Consider the following 25526-nt stretch of genomic DNA (forward strand, 5'->3'; position numbering starts at 1 on the left):
TAGCATGGAGAGCTGCATCAAACCAGTCTCAGGACTGAAGACCACCACAACAACAACAACAACAACAACAACAAGGGAGAATTCTAAAATATGAAAGGTACCAGAAAGTTTTCTGTCTTTACTGATGTACACATCTGGTTGTGCTCTAAAGAAGGAACTTTATCTTAAATGTGTTATATTTCCAATCTGGTAAGGAAGTCGAATTACCCAACCCAAATGACTTCATTGCTGAATGTGACCACGGAAGGTTGACAGTCCCCACTGAGAACACTGTTATGGTGACTACTTTTGCTTGGTACATGTTGAAACATGTATTGGATGTGTGTTCAGGTACTTTCATTGATGATTTCCATCAACTTTCCGTTTTGCACTAAATGTATAGTCTTAAGTTGGAGATCTGTGATCCTGATGAGGCTCATTTACATGATACTTGTAAATGCCAGAGAACTTTGAGGGACATATTTCTAAACATCAATTTCTGATTGTGCAAGGTGATGATAAATAATCTAAGGGTGTCAATGACACTATACCAAGCAAACAAAGTGGCAGGCAGTTAAAAAAAACTGATGCAAACAAAAATATTTTGTAAATAAATATGTATATGCCATATTTACTCAATATTTTAATGCAGTTTTCAATAAATAAATATGTAAATGCCATATTTTTCAGTAATTCCATCCCACTTCTCCCATATAACAATTCTGAACTATGACGTTTGAAGAAGCTTACAAACAAGAGAGAAAATTCCATTTCTTAAGTTGTGTGTGTAATACAGATTTTGTGACATTTTCATTTTAAAATTTTATCACGCGCCTCTGTGTGTGTGTGTGTGTGTGTGTGTGTGCGTGTGTGTGTGTGATGGAATTCAGAGGCTAGGCGGGAATGAAGGAATGAAGTGCACTATTTGGCCTAAAAGTTTTTGTAAGGAATTGTAAAGCAATTGTTTACAAAAATGTGTGTGTGGTTTTGAAATTCAGAGACTGAAAAGAATCTGAAGAACAGTATTGGGCATAAACATTTTTGTGGGGAAGAATGAAGCTGCCAATTATCCAAATATATGTATGTGTTTTTTGAAAGAGGCTAGACAGAAGTCAAGTACAGTATTTGGCATAAACGTTTCACAGGGAAGTATAAAGTAATCATTTACAAAAATACGTGTGTGCGTGTTTTGAAATTTAGTTTCAATACAGAATTCAAAATGTAACATTTGATATAAAACCTTTTGTCCTATAGTGTGAAAACAATCATTTATGAAAAAGTGTGTGTGTTTTGGCTAGTTTCAAGATGATTGGTGCAGAAGTAGCAAGTTGCTTATCGCCAAATGACACTCTATGCTCTAAGTTCTTTTTTTCTTTTAAATAAAAACTGAAACAGTACCATCATTTGTGTTACTAAGGAAAAAGATTTCAGTTACTTCATAGTTTACGCAGTTAGTGAAATTGCTTTGCTTCAAGAGTAAATAATAATTCACAAACAACTATGTCATTATACTTAATTTAGTGCAGCACGAAAGGCAAGTATTTGAGATTGTACATAGTTCAGTCCACAAACTGCCAGTAGACTTTGTTTAGCCACAGCTCAGCTCACAGTCTACAGAGCTACTTTGCTAACAGCACCAATGTGTGCCAAGGCCAGTATTTCTAGTCAGCATGGGACTAGACGGTTTGGGATATCTGATTGCTTTTACTCTGAAGTTTTTCTAGTGCACCCGAGATTACCCCTAAGCAAAAATGATGTGATCATCACAGTGCCTGCAACTAGGCAAGTCCATGGTGTCTGTCTGCTGGTGGACCGCAAGTCCTTGGTAGCAATTTTGGGACTAGGCCACTGGTGCACTGCCTGCAGTGCTGGGTGCTTGTGCCCATCTTATCTTGCTAATACCAAGAGGAAACATACCAATGTAGGTGTTATTATCCATCTGTTTAGGGACCTCAAAATCAAACATTGATCATGCCATGTTTTGCAACTCTCCCAGACATCAATAAGAGTTCTGGCCCAGGTGTCACCAATAGTATCTAGAAGGTTCCTCATTTAAGCAGTGTAAAACTCCACCAGCAAGACAGTTCTCATAAAACTTGATAATGATTGGCACTGATTAGTACCAAACATCCAGGTATGTAACATGTCTGCTTGATTCAAGTTTCAACAGATTTGAAACATGACAGAGAGAGAGAGAGAGAGAGAGAGAGAGAGAGAGAGAGAGAGAGAGAGAGAGACAGAAGATGAAGAGGATCAGGTGTTTGGATTGTCAATTGTCACCACAGTTGACATGAGACAGTCATTTGTCTAGCTCCTGGCAGTGTCATAACAATATGAAATACAAATAGCAGCAGAATAGGCTATCACAAATGACAGAGAAATCATTTAAGTCCAAGAATAACCTGTTACGTACAGAGTGGTGCAACTGATGTTCGTCATCAATCATTATTGTATCTATTATCTGCAACCACAGCGTTTGTTGAAAATACACCCATGAGAAGAGCAGTGCTGTCAAAGAAACAAGTAGTCACTCCTCCTCAGTTAATTAGCTTCATGTTCCAGGATCATTTTGCATGATCAATTATGATGATGCAGAATGGGTCAGTCACATTGCAAATTAATTAGTAAATGTTGCTACATGCTCAATATCAATAGGTTTTATTTATTTATTTTAAACATACAGATAAGAGTTAGTAATTCTTACTGACCACCTTTCTCACAATAATAGGAATTCTTCTAAGGAATAGAAGTTGTCAAGGAGAAACTATATTGTCCTGAACAAGCCTAGTGGCATTCACAACCAACCAGCCATGTACTGAGTGTTACTTCAAGCACAGCCACAGAAATTTTCCATATCTTATCACAACTTGCCATCATTACCATGGAAGAGGACGTGTAATCAAGAGTACACGTAAAAAACCTGAGATATTATTTAGTGAGTTCTAAGGGAAGAATTCAGGTAGATTACCACAGCTAAGGACTTTGGGAAATGGTAAATGTCTAATGAGGAAGGACGATATATTGATTTAATAGGGTAAAGGGTGAGTACAAAGAAGGTAAGTCATTAGCTATGTTTTGCAGCTAGAGGTATGATCACATTGTCTGATATAGTGAGAGAGATCATTTGAAATTTGGGTTCCTGCTGCCAAACAGGTTTTACGGACACTGATTGTACCATGGAGTGAGAGATGAAGGAGTTTTCTCTGGTGATAACAAGTTTTTCCAATATGAATGGTAAGTTGGAGGAGAAATAGGAGGGACTGCATATGTTGATCTGTTGGTAAAGCAGACAGTGTGTATGGAAATCTCTGTGTCTGTCTTCTAATAGCCAGCTGTGCTTAACAGTGTGGTACTTGCATCTAACTAGGAGTACTCTACATTGACCAAGACACTACTGACATTGTTCATAAACAATACGTCAAGAACTTTCGGACTGATATGGCGAGCTCAAAGCCTTCAGTCACTGAAGAGAAATATACAGTCATCAGCTCCCCATCTCGGGTCTTTTAAGTGACTACATTAAAGTGCCTGTCACACAAAACCTCAATGTTAGTGGGAGACTGACTCTTCTAGTGGCAGAATCAAATTTACAAGTTTTAACTTTAAAATCTGACATTCAATGAGTCTGATACCACAGAACACCACATTTTCTAACACAAAGTCACTATATACAGAATATATTACCCATGTTTGACCATGGTCCACAATGAACAATAATATTTTTCAGCTCACGCAATGGTAAAAGCATTGACCCTCCTCCATTTTTGTTGTTTCACACGTCGCTATTTCAAGCGAAGATCAATGCATATTCTCAGGTAAGTACTTGTACAATACTGTAGCCACAGGAACAATTGACAGTGCTATCCTTTATCAGTGCTTTACCATAATAAATGTAACTAAGCTGTATTTGCCTGTAATATAAAAAAGTTCATGATGCCAAATACAAAATTTGGATTGTGTCGTTAAAGTTGCCCTCCATTTCCTCACAAGTTCCCCTACGATATTCCAATAAAATCTAAAATAATCAATCATAGTTCCTGGAATCACAAATAACTTAAGGATGCTATCTAATACATCCAGCAGAATGAACTACACTGTCCAGTCACAATGTGACCACCTGACAAAAGCCTGAATAGCCATCATTTACAGCACAGACTGCTGCAAGACATGGAGGAAGGTTCTGGAAGATACTGACGGGGATATGGAGCCGTGCCATCTCGAATGCCTTGACCAGCTGCACAAGATTTCTGAATTGAGGATCCATGGCACAAACAGAATGATTGATGTGGTCCCACAGATTTTTGATTTGGTTTAAACCCAAGGGGTTTGGTGGCCATGGGAGTATGACAAACTCATGCTGGTGCTCTTCAATTCATGCTTGTGCACTGTGAGCTGTGTTACATGTTGCATTGTCCCACTGGTATATGTCATCATGCTGAGAGAAAACAAACTGCATGTAGGAGTTGGCATGGTCCTAAGGGATAAATGTATATTTGTGTTGGGCCACTGTGCCTTCCAGAATCACAGGATCACTCAGGGAGTGCCATAAAAACATTCCCCAGACCATAATGCTCCTCCTCTGGCCTGGACCCTTCTGAAGAATGTTGCAGGGTGTTTGTTTTCAGACATTTCACGCAGTAAATTCCAATGACCCTCCGTCTGACAGAGCATAAAACATAGTCCGTCTGGTCACCTGTCGCCACACAGTGGATGTCCACCTGCGGTACTGGCATGCACATTCCAGTCTTTGTTGCCGATGAACAGCAGTCAGAAAAGGTGCACGAACCAGGTGGTTAGCCCATTGGTTCACCTACACAGAGAGCTACTCAACAGTTTCACATCTATTTGTCCATGAACATGTCCACAGTCATAATGCACCCCTGTCACACGGGGCATGTGATGCACCACAGTTGCCTCTGCATTATTTATCGATAAAACCATTTTCTCATGCATGGTATACTTTAACTATGGCGGCACGCTAACCGTTTACAAACTTAGCTGTTCTGGAAATCCTTCCACATCCTTAGCCTGAAACCCAATGATCTTGCCGTTTTAGACATCAGATAAATTCTCAGTTCTGCATTCGACAACGACTGCACTGTTTTCCCTGTCCCCTGACATGCTTTATACATCCTCCATTGCTAGTGCTGTCAGCTGCTGTCTGTCAGTGGTTACTGCATGATGATGTCGAACATAGGTGGTGGTCATATTATTGTGACTGGACCATGTACAAAGCAAATAAAAAAAAAGTTTTTTCAACAGAGTGTAAGACAGTTGGGTCACATTACGAGCAAAAGCAAATTGAAAACCACATTGAGGTCTCAGTGGAGCTTCCTGCTCCCGTAAACCTTGAAAAGTTACAGTAGTTCAAAAGAACAGTCAATTGTTACAGAAGTTTGTATCTAATATTGTCAAATATACCATTTTTAAATGAACTAATGAAAACTTTTGAATTGTAGCATAAAACAAAACTTTCCTGTCTGCAAGAGTGGTCACACTCCTGCCAGGTAAACATAAGGTATTAGCCACCAACATTTCACAGCATGGCACAGATGCTGTGTTGTTGCATAAAAATGTAGATAGATTGGAACAGTCCATAGGTTTTGCTTCTAAAGCACTGTCTGTAACACTATCAAATGACTCACAATCAGAGAAAGAGGCACTAACTATTAAGTACAAAATTTCATACTGGTAACAAACCACAAACTACTGATAACACTTTCTAACACACACAGAAGGACCCCAGGAAACTGGCCCGGTGGTTCTACAGGTGGCCATGATTAATTAGTAATTAAAATTGTTCAATCACTTGTAGACCCACCACAAAGCACACTAGAACCAAAGTCTTATCCCCACTGCCAAAGTGTCCAGACAATGAGTCTGATATGTGTGAGGCACTATGTATCCAGCCAGATGATATGGTACAACAATACCACAAATGTATTGTGGTTCTGGGCTGGAGGGGGAGGATTTAATAAACAAACTGCATGAGGTTTACACAGTTTTATTACTACTATAGTTCTCACCCCAGTAAAGTCTGCATCAGGATCACTGCTCATGTGCTTCACAAACTGTGCCAATAGATTTGATACAGTAACATCAGTTACTCCTGCAAGTACTTTTCCATGTAATAGTTCCAGTGAAGCATTAGCTGAAATGAAACAAGAATGACTATTAGAACCCAGAAAATTATTACTACTGGCACAAAATCATTCTTTAAAAGATCTGCCAACAAATACAAATTACCTACTCTACATGTTGCAGTATGTCTTTAAAAACACAGAAAGAAAACATTGTTGCAATTTTTTGTGACAGTTTTAATACAAATTACAAGTTTTGCTCTGTGGATCTCTATTACTTAGGAGAAGAATTGTACAACACTCACCTCCATGAATGAATCTATATTGCTGTAATTCATATCATGCATACGAACACACATATTTTATCAGATATGTATTATAAAAAAATTAAGATTAATACTATTGTAAAACACATTATTTCCTTAACACAGATGGATATATATATGGATAAACCTGACTTTTCATTTCACAGGATGGGCATACGATTAGTGAAACTGAACAGTTCAAATTTCTAGGTGTTCATATAGATAGTAAACTGCTGTGGAAAGCCCACGTTCAGGATCTTGTTCAAAGACTTAATGCAGCCATTTTTACTATTCGAATGGTATCTGAAGTGATAGATCGTTCAACACAAAAATTAGTCTACTTTGCTTATTTTCATTCGCTTACGTAGTATGGTATTATATTTTGGGAGAGGAGGAGGAGATTAGTGTTTAACGTCCCGTCGACAACGAGGTCATTAGAGACGGAGCGCAAGCTCAGGTGAGGGAAGGATGGGGAAGGAAATCGGCCGTGCCCTTTCAAAGGAACCATCCCGGCATTTGCATGAAGCGATTTAGGGAAATCACGGAAAACCTAAATCCGGATGGCCGGAGACGGGATTGAACCGTCCTCCTCCCGAATGCGAGTCCAGTGTGCTATATTTTGGGGTAACTCTTCCCAATCTAAAAGGATATTTTTGGATCAGAAACAGGCGGTTCGGGCAGTAAGTGGTGTAAGTTCTCGAACCTCTTGTCGACCCCTGTTCACGAGTCTGGGTATTTTGACATTGGCCTATTTCTTATCAACAATATTAGCTTATTCCCAAGAATAAGCAGCTTTCATTCGGCTAATACTCGGCAGAAATCAAACCTGCATTTGGATTGGACTTCCTTAGCTCTTGTGCAGAAAGGTCTGCAGTATACTGCTGCATCCATTTTCAATAAGCTACCACTCGAATTCAAAAATCTTACCAGTAATCCACATACTTTCAAATCAAAACCGAAGAGTCTCCTCATGGGTCACTCCTCCTATTCTGTCGAGGAGTTCCTTGAAAATTAAGCTGATTCTTGTTGTATTGTCGATTGTGTTTACTTAAACTTTTGGATTCACTTTTTTGGGTTCATAAACATTTTATTTTTAGAATGAGACTTCACTCTGCAGCGGAGTGAGCGCTGATATGAAACTTCCTGGCAGATTAAAACTGTGTGCCGGACCAAGACTCAAACTCGGGACCTTTGCCTTTTGTGGGCAAGTGCTCTACCAACTGAGCTACCCAAGCACGACTCACAGCTTTACTTCTGCCAGTACCTCATCTCCTACCTTCCAAACTTTACAGAAGCTCTCCTGCGAACCTTGCAGAACTAGCACTCCTGAAAGAAAGGATATTGCGGAGACATGGCTTGGCCACAGCCAGGAGGATGGTTCCAGAATGTTGGAAGGTAGGCGATGAGGTACTGGAAGAAGTAAAGCTGTGAGGGCGGGGCATTAGTCGTGCTTGGGTAGCTCAGTTGGTAGAGCACTTGCCCCTGAAAGGCAAAGGTCCCAAGTTCGAGTCTCGGTCCGGCACACAGTTTTAATCTGCCAGGAAGTTTCATTTTATTTTTATCTGTTATCACTTTTATGTTGTAATTTCCATGACCTTGGAGATTTGTTCCTCAATTTGGTCCTACAGAACTTAATGCATAAATAAAAAAATAAAATAAAATAAAAATTGAGTGTTTTCTTGATTTTATGTGTTACATCATCTCCTGGACAAGAGCTCCTTGATCTGACTAGAGTCAGCATATACAGAATTTCTGCATCGGTAAACTTTTTCTCAAAATTTGAACAACGTTTCTTGGAACTGTACATGTAACTTTTTAGTACAATGTAACTACCAATCATAAGGAAACGTTACTGGTGACAACAAAGGATACTGTTTAAAAAGATTTACAATTTTCATCATGGTGGTACACCACAGGCCACAGACCACGCCGGTGAACAAAAGCAGCGAGGTTTTGTATGGGTAAATGCACATGCACCTGTTGAGCAACTGACCACCCAGATGAACCAAGGGGCTATCAACAGTATCTCGTCAATGGCTGTCCACCAAACATTGATGTGTATAGGCCTAAGCAGTAGGCATCTGGTTCATGGACCCATGCTAACTGCTGTTCATTGGCAATGAAGGCTGGAATGTGCATCCCAATACTGCAACTGGAGCTTCACTGGGTGGCGACAGGCAGCCTCTTGCAATGAACTATATTTTACAGTCCATCAGCATGAAATGCCTGAAAGCAAACACCTTGCCACAACTGTCAGAAAGGTCCAGGCCGGAGGAGGGAGTGTTACAGTCTGGGGAATGTTTCTGTGGCATTCCCTTGGTGATCTCGTCATTCTGGAAGGGACAATGTATTAACACAAATATGCATCTAACCCTGGGGACCACGTCCACCTCTAAATGCAATTTGTTTTTCCATGCACGGTGGCATCTACCCGCAGGGCAATGCAACGTGTCACACAGCTCGCAGTGTACGAGATTGGTTTGAAGAACACCAGGATGAGTTTACCGTACTCCACCGGCCACCGAACTCCCCACATTTAAACCCATTTGAGAATCTGTGGGACACCTTGACCTGGTTATTTGCGTCATGGAATCTCAACAGAGGAATCTAGTGCAGCTGGCCATGGCACTGTAGCCAGTATGGTTCCACATCCCTCACTGAATCTTGTCCTGCACATCTCACAGTGCTTCACACAGCAATAGATGGTTATTCACACCAGTGACAGGTGGTCACATTAATGTGACTGGACAGTGTAAGAACAAAAATAATAAGAATCAAAATTAAATGTTTACATACTGAAAATTCTGGATGCAAAATTAATATTAAATCTTTAGACTAGTCTGATGATTGAGCAGACATCATCAAGGCTAAAGAAGAAATAACATATGCCATAGGAAAACTACACAAGATTATGGCAAAGATAGGCTTCCTGATATCTTATGAGAAATCCCACTACATGGAAAATCTGCATTAAGCTAACAGGAAAGTTACAATTAACATGGAATACAGGACGATTTTACTGGTCATAATTGTTGGAGGACACTGTAAAAGTTACAAAAACTGAAAAACAGGAACAGAAAATTATTCGAAAAAAATAGGGCTGGAAACAAGAAAATGGAACGTTGATGAAGAGAACATTAGATCTCTAAATGTCACATGCAAAAGTAGCTTGGAATTCTATAGTCATGTTTATAGAATGGATAACAACAGCCTAACCAAAAGATTACATGGGGAAAACTTACAATACATGAACATTGTAGAAGAAAACATAATAAATTGTCTAGCCTTTAGAACACTAGTAGCAAAACACAGATTCAAGGAGAAGCTTGAGAAGAAGACTGGCCAGAAATGGTCAGAAGAATAGAAGGAAAAACTTAGTGGATTCATGCACAGAGGACAAGAAGGCAGAAATCAAATCATCCACCAAGTTTAAGAACGCCGCTTAAGTGAGGAAAACAAAGAAGGAAAAAAATAGAGAAAGAAGCACAAAAATAATAAGAGATGCCAATTAAGAAAAGTATATTACAAATCAGTTCACTTTGACCTCTGTGTTTTTATGAATCATTTATCAAATACTCTTATTTCCACTGATGAAGGATTTTTCATAAAATTTGGCAGTGAAAAACTTTATACTGTGAGCCAACTTGTTTACAAGTATAATACAAGTAGAAAGTAACAAATAATTATAAAACTTGTTAAAACCTGTTGAAATATTCTCTAAAATCATCAAGATGGAGCCAGAGGCTACATATCGGCCACAGCCAAAGGTGGGAGGTCGACTGAGCTGATGATGAAATATGAAAATTAGAATCTCAGAATGAGTCAGTAAAAAGATATCAACCACACCAGATGAAAAGAAAAGGGCACAAGGAGGAATTCACAAAGTGTGACTGGAAAATCCTGAAAAATCAGCCTGCAAAGGATGCATTTGATAAAAGATATTAATACTTTAGGCTGCTCTGGTATTGAGTTGCTATTTTGGTGTAGCTTACTGGCAGAATCAAGGCAAGTGACTCTGGGAAAGAGAAACAACTAAGGTAAGTCAACAGAGGAAAGGCAACTGGACCCAATTTGTAGCCTCTATGATTTTGCATAGAATATGTGAAAGGACTTACTCCCTCTTCTAGCAGCAGTCTATCATAGATTGTTGCAGTAATTAATCATTCCAAGTTATTGGAAAAATCGGTAAGTCTTTTTCTTTTTCAGTAAGGGTCACCAAACAGACGCATACAGCTATAGTCTTATGCAGGTTACACAAATCTGTTGTAGAATTTTGGAACACATTTTATGCTATTGCACGAGATTGAAAATCTCCTCTATAAGAACCACATGGACTCAGTGAATGATGATCTTATGAATCCCAACTCGCACTGTTCATCTACAAGACCACAGGGCATCCATAGAAGTTTATCCACCAGCGGGCAATGCTCTAAAATTAGCATTTTCGGTATAACTGATTCTGTGGATTTGAGTATGTTACATATTCCAAGAACTAAATTTGACAGGAAGTAAACAAAACTTATTATACCTCAAATGATTAATGATTATTAGGTATCCACAACCTGTTTCTATGGCAGATTAGTGTGATACCTAGTAAGCATATTTCAACTGGGGAAATACAGAATAAACTTTAAAAAATGTTTTTTTTTTTTTTTTTTTTTTTCCATACTTGATACCCTATATAACACTTTACTTACAAACCTTGACAATCTAATTAAGTTCGTGAATGGAAAATCCAGGGTGGAATGTAACAATATTACGAAAAGGATAGTTGCTACTCACCATATGGTGGAGATGCTGAGTCACAGATAGGCACATTCTCCCTCCTCCCCGCCTTAGCCTCCTCCTTAGCCCCACCACCCAGTTGCTTCTCCCATCATGTGCTGCCGCCTGCAGCCTGGCCTCAGCAGCCAGAAAGTGTGGTCTATTTCTGACAAAGGCATTGTTCACCGGAAGCTCACTTTCTTACAGTCTTCTTGTTGTGTCTATCTTTGACTCAGCATCTCTGCTATATGGAGAGTAGCAACTATCCTTTTCATAATATTGTAACTATGTTAATGAATTTATTGCACTATTTTCATGGCTTCTTTTATTTAATTCCAACTGAACAAAATGTATTCTGAAAATGGAACTTTTTGGGTTGGTTGGTTAAACTGTAACCCAAAGCCAGTATTTGACCAAATGAATATGAGGAAACATCCATAAACCACCCTCAAATTGGCTGATAGAATTGACTTTCCACAGTCTAGGATATGCGGAGCCCTTGTCTTCACAGTTCTGACACATTATTGTACAGCCACACCAACTGGGCTGCAGAACCCATATCTCTACAACTGCATGTTGTGCCTCACCGCACCTCACAGTGTACGAGAAGGCTCCAATTCCTGGAGAGTGTGTCTCTTCGACCTTCTTCGGCCTCTAAGTATCATTTTTTCCCCTCTCTCTTCTTGACTGCTGCATTTGGTTGCACAGCCACATAATGTATGCACCAGCCATGTTCTTCAGTCTACTACGATAACTCTGATATGTAAAGCTGCATGCTGACTTAGGAAACTGTACATGGATCTTGCACATTTTCAGACAAGCAGTGAATTACTGTAATGATTAGGTACTGCCATAGGGGGACACCTGTCCTCGTGCAAAAGGGGGACGGTATTCCGGAAAGTATACTGCAGCCACGTATGTGTTTTGCTGGAAATTGTCACCAAAATTTGCATGCCAGGTTGTTAAAGTGATACTTTTCTGCTGCTCGATAATGGCTACATGTAGAAGTGACAGAGAAGAGACTGGAGACATTGTTTCCGCGTATTCTGTAATAGTTCACATCCACCTTGATCCTCAAACAGCTCCGAAACTGCTATGGTACTAAGGAAACTGCATAATTTCTTCAGTAAAGTATGACAACAAAAAAATTAAATTTATACTGTAATTGCCAAAACTGCGGTATTTTCTGCAGTTCTCAAAAATGCTAAATCTTGGTTTGATAGAATCACTGGCAATCACTATCAAAAATAAGTAAGAATTTTGTACGAGTAAAAAATGTTTATCGTCAGATCCCAGGAGGGCGTAAGTGGCTCCTCTTCCCCCTCCCTTCCCACAGAGACCCATGAAGATTGGTAAATACAAATGCCCAGACTGATGCTGTATTCCTCGACTCTACAATGCATTTGATATGGTTTGGAACAGAATATAAGACCATATTTGTTATTGGAATAAAGGAGTTTCTGGCAAACAGAACAAACGTGGCTTTCATATCAGAGAGAAATTTTAAAACATAAAAGTAGTTTTATGCTAACCCCAAGGGAGAGCTGTATGACAATTACAGTTCACAACAGACATAACTGATCTAGTGGATATGGTCAGAAGCTTTATGGTGAAGAGAGGCATCTTCGATTGGTGTGTTGCAGCTGCACAACTCACTCCCATCCTACCCCACAAGGGCATCAGCACACTATACATGTGCTGCTGTTAGTAGTCCCACTGGAGGACTCTCTCATGTGGAAGTTACTGCTCATAACCCGCATTTATAATGAGGACATCTGTTGTCAGGTGGACAGTGGGCCACTGTCTCTTCTATCATCCGGTGAAGTATGCCCAAGTTATCTCCACCATCGTGGCATTTGGGGCCTACAGGGACAGTTCTATTCCACTTAGTGGGCAGCTCTTTGTCACGATAGGCTACAAACACATTGCATGGATCACTATGTTATTTGTTTTCGACCACCCAATAGCTGCTAAATTTCTGGCCTTGACACCTTTACACTGTTTGGGTTTTCTGTCTCTGATGAAATCAAGGTCATATCCACTGCAGCTCTTTCCAGGAACTGGATGATCTAGGCTTGGCATTTGCACCCCTATTTAAGCTGGATCTGAGGTGGGCCTCGAATATTCAGGTGCGTGTCACTCTTCGGTTGGACACCATGCTTTGTTTCTACCAAGCCAGACCTGTCTGGTGGCCTGATGTACCGCAGTGAAACAGGACTTGGATCCTCTCCAAGCTGCCAGAGCTACTGAGCCAGTGAAATGTTGTGCATGGGCCACAACATAGATCATAATCAGAAAACCCAACAGTTATCTTTGACTATGTGGGGATTTCAAGGCTATCATCAATGCTCAGTCACAAGTCAACACTATGTATTTCCCAGACAGATAACCTCTTTACCAAACTCGCTGGAGAATACTACTCAAAGATCGACCTTGCCGATGCTTACCTTCATTGTCCTTAGATGAGGAAACTCTGAACATTGTCATCAACAACCATTTCTGGATTACAGGTACAAGTAACTTCCATTTTGCATTGCCTTGGGCCCAACAATTTTCCAAAGGTATCTGTAACAACTGACACAGCACATTCCAGGTTGTGGGAACTATCTGGATGTTCTCTTTGTTACGGGCCCTCCCATCTGGAGCATTTGCAAAACTTCCTCAGCTTCTTTACAATCCCGCAGGCTGCAGGACCATACTGTCATTTGAAGAAGTATACATTTTTCAACCAGTAGTGAGTATTTGGGGCACTGGCTCATCAAAGATGGAATCAGGCCAACTGATTGAAATGACACCTCCGTCAATTCCCTTCCCCACACAAGGAACTTAATCAAATTGTAGATGTTTTTGGGCAAAGTCAATTATTACTCCAAATTCTTACCCCAAGCAGCCCACATTGTGCAAACCTTCAATCATTTGTGTAAGAGAGGAGTGCCCTGGAACTGGATCCCGGCCTTTGAACAAGTTTTTATTCACTTAATAACCATGCTTAAATCTGTGTCTTTTCTGTGGAATGTCTGCTGGTTGTGGCAGCCGACACACGCACCTATGGCATTGGAGCAGGTTTGGTGCACAGGAATGATGGTGGCTCTGAATAGCCAATTAAATATGCATCTAAGATGTTCAACTTTGCACAGTGCAACTATTCACCGATCAATAGGAAGCACTGGCAGTGGTGTTTGCTGTCAAAAAATTTAACGTCTACCTTCCTGGGACAAAGTTCTCTTTAATTACAAATCAAAAGCCCTCATTCACATTATTCAGATATTAATCCAACATCTGGAGCTGACAGTTCAATGCCATCTGCACTAGGTGTTATTCCTGAGTGCACACAGTTATACAATCTGGTTTAAGCCCACGGCACAACATTCCCACGCTGGTGCCTTGTTGCATCTACTTGCTGGCCCAAACACCCTGACTTCAACTGACAGGATACCGTCTTTTTTCATATCAATACCGCACAGCAACATACATTGTACAATTTCCCTATTACAGCCACACATGTCACCGCAGCCGTGTGCCACGACCTCACCCAGCAGCAGGTCCTCCGATACGTGGCTCGTGGCTGACAAACCTACCTCAGTTGCCGGTTGGTGACTGATCTCAACTCCCGGAAACTCATTTCTCACAGGCTCTCTGTTGTCGATGATGTCATTCTCTTGGATACTGAGACTGACACACACCTGATAATCATTCCAGCCTAATTGCAACAGTGAGTCCTGAGCTTACAGCACCGGGGACCTTGAGAGATATTCTACACAAAGGTGTCGGCTTGCCGACATGATTACTGGCCGGCTATCAACAGTGACATTGAGGGAATGGTCTGTCACTTCACGGTGTACACCTGGTACCGAGCAGCAGCCCCCCACAGCTGCACAGTGACAGCAGGCACCAAGCAACATCCCCACAGTCATTTGCACCCTGGCCTACAACCTACTACGCCTGGGACCACTTCCAACTTGATTTTGCAGACCGGTTTTTGGGATTGACATGGTTGCACATTGTGGGTGCCTACTCAGAGTACCCATATGTGGTAGGCACGGTGTCCATCAAGACCGACGTCACCCGTACTGCCTTGACCCAGGTTTTGGCCATCAAGGCACTATGGTCTCTGATAATGGCCTCCAATTTACAGCTTCTACTTTCAAATAGTTCTGTGTGGGCAATCGCATAAAACATATTCTCAGCCCTCGATTCCATCCTTTGTCAAATGGTGACGCTCATTCACTACTGACGGTAGTAGAGAATCGCGGGTGATGAGTTATGTCTTTACAAACACAGAACGGACTCGAATGCTGCCATCATAACCAGCTTCAGCCTCCAGCACAGGCATCACACCAGCTACTGCCCCCTCCCCCCACATTCCAGTGATTGTAAGCACCAGTACTTGCGCCACTGGTGACTGCCAAGAACAACACGCCAACACTGTCTCCTGCAACCATGAGGATGGGGCCTCCCGCACCCTCCTGTCCAGTGAAATCATGATGTACACTGTCAAACACCTTCTCTTTCCACAACTGGCAGTTGAAAGGACTGGGCCTTCACCTGTACCTTCTTTCCACCCCCCATGGCACTGACTGGGGCATTTCCACCTGTACGCACCTGTTTCCGGTGACAGGAATCTGTTGTCAGGCACATTGGAAGTTGAATGCCCGCCAGAGGGGATAGACTCAGATGGCCATTAGGGAACACTATGACTGCACAGCACTGTGCTCGCATGGCGGGCATGCCACTGTCTCACCATGTGAGAGCTTGATATTGTCGGCTCTATCTTTGCTGTGCTAGGACTGCTTGATAACTACCTTGCTTGTCATTCAGTTACTCTTTCTGGTCGCATCTTAGTTTTGTCTCTCCACTGGTCTTGGCCTTTTTGTCACCATTGTGGTGAATGCTTTGCATACTGCCTCATTGTCGTCTAGGTTGTTTGTCATTATCTGGTTTTTTGTCTGTCTGCAGAGTACCTGTCCCATTTTGCTTGCCTGCCATTAGTTTGGGTTACTCTTCTGCATGCAACTCTCCTGCCTGGCTGCTTCCTCCATTTCTCCCAGAGCTCCAATGTGTGCACCAATATCTGGCTACCCACAGATATAGCAGTAAGGTGCAATAATTAATATTTTCCAATATAGCACCAAGCCTGCTACTTTCCAAGCCATATTTCAAATGTAAACCTCAAAGTATGTTTCAAAATGTCATCACACTTCCCAGTAACAATTCATACCTAAAGTGCCTGGCACTTTATGCGTCACTTATAGAATCAGTTTAGAGACACTGACATATTAAATATGTTGTGATTAATACTGAAAATCATTTCTAGTACACAAATCAAATATTATATCTTGTATGAAAGTGTAAGAGAAATAGACTTGATAGCAAAACTAAGCAGATTTAAGTAGAAAATTGTGCCACTTTCAACAAGGATAATGAACTATAATAGGACGTCTGTTTTTTTAATTATACCATTAAATTTGAAATTATAATAACAAACAGAATTATAATGTGTAAAATTATAATATTATTTTTCCAGTCATCACAAAATAACGGACTATTTTTACAGACAGTAAATATGTGATCATCAAAATATTACAATTATTCTCCACAATTATTGTTAACCATGTACACTCTAAGCTATGTACATATGAAAGTGATTTTTTTACTGTAGTGTTTCCATTTTTATCTTATATAAAATTATGAGCATCTATGGTGTGTGAACTTTATGGAAGAGAAGTTTTGGATAGCAGTTTGAAGACTGAAATTGTATTAGGCTCTGCACTGGCTAACATCAGTCCTGCTCAGTCATAAAGATGACTTCAATAGCCATAGAAAATTCTAGCCATCGATTGATCAGTATTTTCTCATAAGATACAAAGCTGTAAGAAAACTAATAATTTCTTAATCAAATCATAAACTTGCAGCAGGACATTAAATTTGTTACAGATAAAACCTGTATGTCAATCTAGAACTTCATTTTTCAGTGCAGTGCTTAACTGAATGAGGAGCTCCTCAGCTCGATTTGAACCTTACAAACACCCAATGCAAATTTAGCACTCTAAAAACACAGATGGCACGCAAGTCACTACAATTCCTTTAATTTAGCCATACCTATAATCCTTATGTCTTTTTTAATTAACCAATTTCAGTTTAGTAATGACTTCCACCTAGCATTTTCACCATTTGATTTATGTTGAAAAGTATACTGTAACCAATAAATAATACTTCTGAAATAATATATTTATAATCTTCACACTACACATAATTATATTGTGCACTAGCTGAGGAACCTGGCATTGTTTGGGTATTTATTTATAGCTCTGCCTGAGACTTCATATGCATGGAATTTGTTTTTGACATATAACGCTTCTTTTTATACAATGTTTGCAGTAGTATGAATGGAGGCATAAATGAAGAGCTTGTTTGCTTCACTAATATAGGAGGGAGCCATGAACAGCTGGCCATTCAAAAAGCAACTAATACTAATGTCCACGCCTGCAACACATAGTGTCTGGCCTTGCGCTTTGTTTATGACAATGCCCTAATATAAGCTCACCTCAAATTGTACACAAATAAAGTGAATCAGTACATTGTTGGGAACATGCAGGATTCGGGTATAAAAACGTGCTCACCAGTACCAGTTCCCATCAAAATTTCTGTTTCTATGATGTTCATGTTGCAGAGAAGTAACTATAAGCCTCTCCAAGGAAAAAGGTTCTGAGGAGTGAGATAATGCATGATGCTCTCAATCAGAGTTACATGGCACCTTGCTTTTGGAAGGAGTTTCCAAAGAATATGTTGAAGTCTGATGTTCTCAAGCAGGAGAAAGTCTTGTATTACAATTTTAATTGGATTCTTGAGACCACATAGTCCTCAGTCTTTCAGCCCTTCAGGTGCATTCAGAAACACTCAACTGTTTTCTACTTCATAGCGTGTAGGCTTTCACGGCCGGCGTCTTCAGTAATTAAAACTTCCGGGCTAAGAGGCCGTGGTCCAATAGTAGAAATACTTCTCCCTGACGTTTCGTTGCCAGCTGCGGGCAACATCATCTGAGGTGAGTCACCTCAGATGATGTTGCCCGCAGCTGGCAACGAAACGTCAGGGAGAAGTATTTCTACTATTGGACCACAGCCTCTTAGCTCGGAAGTTTTAATTACTGTTTTCTACATATTTTTATTCATAAACAAAATGAAATCAGAATGTAATGAGTAGGCACATAAATCACAAAGCGAACTTAGTACATCTGTTTTTCCTAGCAAATAATATAAATAAAACATATCAAAGGAAGCAAAGCAATCTCATTTAATATTTTAATACAAAAAACAAAATCAGTATATCTGTATATCACAGCCAAGTAAATCTGCTGTTAGTTGGTATTTGTATAGCTAAGACTGTGGTGCTTAAAGCCGTCACTGATGTAACTTCCAAAAATACATTTGTCATTGAATTAGAAAAAACTAACAGCACCATCTATTGGTTCTTAAATGGCGTACTATGCCATGATGATTCAAACATCTGCACTACTAAGCTGAGAGTGGAAATATATATATATATATATATATATATATATATATATATATATATATATATATATATATATATATATATATATAGAGGGAAACATTCCACGTGGGAAAAATATATCTAAAAACAAAGATGATGCAAGCATATATATATATATATATATATATATATATATATATATATGTGTGTGTGTGTGTGTGTGTGTGTGTGTAAAGGGAAAAGCACTGGACGACCAAAAGTGTCTGAAGATGATGTTGACCATGTCACAGCATCTTACATTCATAGTCCTCACAAGTCTGTTTGGAAAGCATGTCTTGAACTTCAGTTGCCAAAAGTTGTCTTTATCTTGAAGATTTTAAGAAAACATTTACACGTGTCCATACTGGTTATAGTTAGTACAAGTTTTAAAGTCTGATAACTATGGTGTACATTATAGCTTTAAAAGTGAAGTGCTACAGTGAAAAGATGATTTTCTTCATTGTATGGTGTTCAGTGATGAGTCAACCTTTCATATAAAGGGAAGATAAATACCCACAATGCTCATATATGGGGATCAGAACATGCTCATGAACTTGTACAATACCAAAGGTATTCCCCAAAATTAAACACTTTCTGTGCTGTGTCCCAACAACAAGTGTATGCATCATTTCTTTTCTCCCCCCCCCCCCCCCCCCCCACACACACACACACAAACACACACACACACACACACACACACACACACACACTGAACAGTGGAAGGGAAGGGGGGGGGGGGGGGCAGAGAAAAGTGGTGACTTATTTGGATGTGTGGATATGTTACAAAAATGGGTCTTGGAAGGTGAACCTGAAAACTTTGTTTGACAATAAGATATTGGCATCTCTTTGTATGAGGATGGTGGGACATTCAAGTCGCAGACAGTTGGTTTGGTCATAATGATCAATGCAACAGAGCTCTTTCCCATGGCCTGCATGTTTACCTGACCTCATGCCATGCAATTTTTTTTCCTTTGGGAGTTTATAAAAGATTGAGAAAATGTTCCACCACTGCCTAATAACTTGCCAAAGTTGAGGCACAGAATTCAAGAGGTTATTGCTTATTCTGTACTTGTTAACAAAAGTGTGGGAAGAACTGGATTTTAGATTCAATGTGTCGTGAATAACTAAATGCACACTTACTGAATATTTGTCAGAAAGACCAGATAAGTTTAGTTCCAATTTCATGTATGATTTATTGTATATAGTCTAAATGAAAGTGTTATAATATAACATTGAAACTGGGACATTTTTTATGGACACCATATATTATTTAAATGTAGTTTTTCCCACAAGTGGTTGCCTATTGAGAATGCACAACTGGGATGATAACCACTTGTCAACTGTAGACGAACAGCCTCAAGGAACATATTAATATGAAACTGGCAGATCCGCTCACATCAACAGATGTACTGGTATATGATACACTGTGTAGTGACAGTAACATGCTACACAGCAAAGTAAGATGCCTCTCCAAGAGCTCCACTTCAATCCAATGAAATGGAGCAACTTCAGGTTGAAATGCTGCCAGGTGTCCTGGGTGTGACTACGTCTACATCTATATTCTGTGAACCACTGTGAAATGCATGGCAGAGAGTACACCCCACTGTATCAGTCATTAGAGCTTTTTCCCATTCCATTCACATATGGAGTGCAGGAAAAAATGATGTTCCAATGCCTCTTTGCATGCTGTGATTAATCCACTCTTATCCTCACGATCCTTGTGAGTGTAGGGGGCCACCATTTAAAGCTGGTTCTTGAAACTTTGTCAGTAGACTTTCTCGTGATAGTTTTCATCTGTCTTCAAGAGTCTGCCATTTCAGTTCTATCAACATCTCAGTGACATTCTCCCGTGGGTCAGACACGCCTGTGACCATTTGTGCTGCCCTTCTATGCATCCATTCAATATCCCCTGGTAGTCTTATTTGGTACAGGTCCCATACATTTGAGCAATATTCTAGGGTTTGTGATTTGTAAGCAGTCTCCTTTGAAGACTGATTTTTCCTAGTATTCCACTAATAAACCAAAGCCTGCTACCTGCTTTACCCATGACTGAGCCCATGTGATCATTCCACTGCATGCCCCTACTAAGCGTTACACCCAAGTATTCATAAGAGTTTACAGATTCCAACTATGACTCACTAATTTTACATTCATAGGATACTATGTTTTTTCATTTTGCAAAGTGTACAACTTTACATTTTTGAACATTTAAAGGAAGCTGCAAAGCATTGCATTACTTTTAAATCTTATCAAGGTCTGACTGAACTTTGCACAGCTTTGTTCAGACTGTATTTGGTTGTAAATAACTGCATCATCTGCAACAAATCTGAGGTTATTATTAATATTGTCCACCAGATCATCGATATATATAACACGAACAGCAAGGGATCCAACAGAACATCTGAAGTTCTTTCTACATCTGTTGACAACTCTCCATCCAAGATAACAATCTGCATCCTCACTACCAAGAAATCCTCACCCCAATCACACATTTCATCTGATACCCCATATGATCATACTTTGATAAAAAGCATAGGTATGGTACCGAGTTAAATGCTTTATGGAACTTGAGAAATACTATATCAACCCAACTACTTTGATCCTTGGCTTTCAGGAAGACATGTGGGGACTATTTATGAGGAGGAAAGAAGCAAAGGTTCTGTGATAAGTTGGGCTGTAACCTCTCAGACTTGCACCACAGGGTTGAGAACTGCAGGGTTCCCCTTAATGAGTCAGGTGTGCACTATGCATCACAGGTGGCTACCCAGGTGGCTGACTTTGTGTGAGGTCCACACATTGGATGGTTAGATTAACTCAATCTCCATCCAATGCAGATTATGATGGCTGTAGGAAATCTGGAAGTACCCATGTAGGAGCCAAAGAAAAAAAACACCCACCTCAAGTAAGAGTATTAACATCCTAATGGTAAACTGCCAAAGCATTCACAACAAAGTACCACAGTTTGAATTGCTCATGAAAAGCAGTAAAGCTCACATAAAACTAGGTACAGAAAGCTGGTTGAAACCTGAAATTGACAGTACATCTTTGGGGAAAATTTAAGTGTGTGCTGAAAGGATACGAAATATGCAGTGCGGGGGAGAATGGAGGTGCTGATTTGTTGCTATAGATGAGAAACTCAAATCGACCAAATAGAGACTGACACTGCATGCAAGATTGTTTAGAAAAGACTTAGTATCAAAGGTGGGTGTAAAATTATATTTGGGTGCTTCTGTTAACTTACAGACTCCCTTCCTGATGTAACGGAAATGTTTAGAAAAAACCTCAGCTCATTGTAAGCTCCCCAATTGTACTGCAATCACTGGATGAGACTTCAACTGTCCAACAATCAACTGGGATACTACAATTTTGTTAGTGGTGGGCATGACAAGACATCCTATGAAACATCACCAAACACCTTCTCTGAAAACTTCCTAGAACAAATACTTCAGAGCCCGACATATGATGAGAATATATAAGATCTAATGGTAACAAATAGACTGGAACTCTTTGAGGATGTTCACACTGAAAATGGTACCAATAACCACGAGACAGCTGTAGCAACACTTGTAACAAAGCACAAACAGCGACTATGAAAAATTTATTTATTTTATATGTCCAGCAAACCATATAAGGAGATAGGGGTGTCATTTCTCAATGAGGAAGTTGAAACTCTTAGCTAGAGACATGAACATGTAGAGGAATCATGTCTCAGGTTTAAAAGAATAGGTGACCATGCTCTATATAGATATGTTCCCAGTGGAACAGTTTATAACAGGAGGGACCCCCCCCCCCCCCATGGTATACTGTCACTGGAAAGAATGTATAAAGAACCAGAGACTACTGCATAATATGTGTAAAACTAAGTATTGGGCTATAGATAGAAACATGCTCAATGAGCTGAATGAAAGGCATATGGCTGCCAAGAGAGCTATGTGTGAAGCCTGACACTATTGAGGGTAGTAAGGCAAAAGCTGAAATGCTTAATTCCATTTTCAAATAGTGGTGAAAAACCCACGAGTATTGTTGCAATTAAATTCCTGTAGTACTGAAAACCTAAGTGAAATAGATTTAGTGTCAGTGGCACCGAGGAACAGCTGAAATCACTAAAATTGAATAAAGCCCCATTTATGGCTGAGTTAGCCCCTCAGTTCACTGTTATCTGTTATAGACTATTGAACTGAAATTAGAACAAAGCAGAAGTCACACCTCTCTATAAGAAGGACAGCAGGAGTGATCCACAGAACTATTGTCCAATATCCTTGATATTATTGTTAAGTCTTAGAACATACTCTGAATTCAGATGTAATGAGGTATCTTGAAGAGAATGGCCTCCTCCACGCTGGCAGGCATGGATTAAAATAAAAACTGATCATGTGAAACTCAGCTCTCACTCTTCTCAGAAGACATACTAAAAGCCTTTGTTCAAGGCAGTCAGGTAGATGTAGTAATCCTCTACTTCAGAAAAGCATTAAACTCAGTATTACATCCACTTTTATTATCAGAAGTAGCGAGTATCAAGCGAAATTTGTGATAGGATTGAGGAATTTTTGGTAGGGAGGATGCAGCAAGTTTTCTTGGATGGGGAATCATTGACAGATGTAGAAGAAACTTCAGGTGTACCCTAGGGAAGTGTGTAGGCTCCCTTGCTGTTCATGTTGTATATTAATGATCTTTCAGACAATATTTAGGGTAACCTCAAACTTTTCATATATGAGGCAGTTATACACAACTAAATACAATCTGAATGAAGCTGTACAAATAGTCAGATGTCAAAGTGATGCAATGACTGACAGCTTCCTTTAAATGTTCAGAGATGTAAAATTATCCTCTCCACAAAATGAAAACATGCAGTATCCTACGACTACAGCAACTACCAGCCACAGTTGGAATCAGTTAGCTCATACAAACATCTTACGCTCAGTCACAGGCAAACCTCGTAGCAGACTTCAGTTTATCGGTAATACTACGAAAAGTGCAATCAGACTACAAAGGAGATTTCTTACAAATCACCAATGTGACCCACCTAGAATATTAATCAAATGTCTGGAACCTCTACCAAACAGAGCTAACAGGGGATATTGAACACATACAGACACTAGCAGCACAAATGTTTCCAGGCACTAAGGCCCGAGTTTTCTATAATACTGCCTTAAAGCTCATTTCTCTTCTATATATCCTTCCAAGCTTCATCTTTCCCTTCTTCATTCAGTACTGACCTGCCATCTGAGCTCTTGCTATTCACACAGCTGCTTCTCTTTTCTCTATATGTGCTGCAATTTTCCTCTAGGCAACCTCTATTTTTCCCTTAGATATGCATGCTCCTACAGCCTTGTATTTGTCCTCTAGCCATTTCTGTCTAGCCATTTTGCACTTTCTGTCAATTTCATTTTTCAGCATACACATTCCTCTTCACCTGTTTCATTTACTGTGTTTTATCATTCCCCAGTTGCATTCAATATCCCCTCTGTCATCCAAGAATTCCTACTACATTCTCCCTTTTTATCTACTTGATCTTTTTACTGATTAGATCCCCTGTCGTCTTCAATAATTCACCTCTCAAAGCTATCCCTTCATCTCATATTGTATATCTTTCCCCCATTTTAAACAGCCTCCAGTTGCCAATTTGTCCAGGCCCAATCTGATTAACTTCCCATCTTTCTTATATTTATTCTGTTTTAATCTGCAATACATAACCGATAAATTCTGGTCAAATTTACTTCTGCCACTGGAAATGTCTTACAATTTAATAATTAATATCAAAATCTTTGTTTGCCATCATATAACATATTCGAAACTTTTCAGTATCTCCAGATCTCTTCTGTGTATACAAACTTCTTAAATGATTCGTAAGCGACTATTAGTGATGATTAAAGTATGCTCTGTGGAAAATTCTACCACACAGCTTCCTCTATCATTCCTTTAGTCCATGTTGTCCTACATTTTTTCCTCCTCTTCTTTTTCCTACAACTGAATTCCAGTCCCCATCACAGTTAAACTCTCATCTCTCTCAATCTAATTATTTCATTTTACCACATCATACACTGTTTCAATCTCTTCATTATCTATGGAGCTAACTGGCATATAAATTTGAACTATTGTTGTGGCTTTTTGTCTGTTTTGGCTGTGACAATCCATACTATCCATATTAATATTACAAATGCAAAAGTAATGCTATCTGTTATGATTTCACAACTACAACCCTAAATCGATGTTGGTGAAATCTGTTATAGAAATGGCCTGAATGGTGAGGAAGAATGTAGGCTACTTTAGAAAGTGTGTAGTACAAAATATTAATTGATGTGAAGAATATAACATGAAATATGAAAAATCTACTAACTCTTTGACTTTTGAACTTCATTATATTTGTGAAAATGCTTTTATTCTTTAATATGTTCTATATAATATGATTCAACATAACGAATATACTGCTTATGCTATCCTCAATGCGTTTAATCCATACTAATATTGGTCAAAAGCCCGTCACACTTTACCCACTGAGTGTCACAAATCTCTTCTAGCTTATGAGACCCCACAAGACTCACAATGATGGCATCATATAAATGCTGCACAACAAACAGACAGATGCCATGCCTTTACATCTAGAATGAGGGAGGCCATTAGTTAGGCTGCATCTGATTATGATATGCGAGCGCAGCTGCAGGTAACAAGCATACACGTGAGGGCAGCTGATGTTATTGCACGTACAAACGATATAAAATTTGGGCTGCACCAAACTACAAATCATTTATTTTCTTTCTTTGCCATTTTAATGATACTTAATAATTTTAGAATGTTCACATTTTATTTTAGTACCATCTTCACTACTCATCATAACAAAACTACTCGTGGTGTTGCGGTTAGCATTGCT

At 39.6% G+C, this 25526-nt stretch overlaps 1 protein-coding gene across 2 annotated transcripts in view; it reads right to left on the minus strand.

Moving 5' to 3' along the window:
- The window catches only part of LOC126412859 (uncharacterized), a 126951-nt gene that overhangs the window by 95599 nt on the left and 5826 nt on the right, over positions 1-25526 (minus strand). For both annotated transcript variants that reach the window (XM_050082723.1, XM_050082724.1), the window contains exon 3: positions 6006-6130. In XM_050082723.1, the coding sequence (XP_049938680.1) occupies positions 6006-6130 (125 nt within the window). The remainder of the gene's footprint in view (positions 1-6005; positions 6131-25526) is intronic.

This window comes from Schistocerca serialis, chromosome 7 (assembly GCF_023864345.2).
Source record: "Schistocerca serialis cubense isolate TAMUIC-IGC-003099 chromosome 7, iqSchSeri2.2, whole genome shotgun sequence".
NCBI classification, from domain to species: Eukaryota; Metazoa; Arthropoda; class Insecta; order Orthoptera; family Acrididae; genus Schistocerca; species Schistocerca serialis.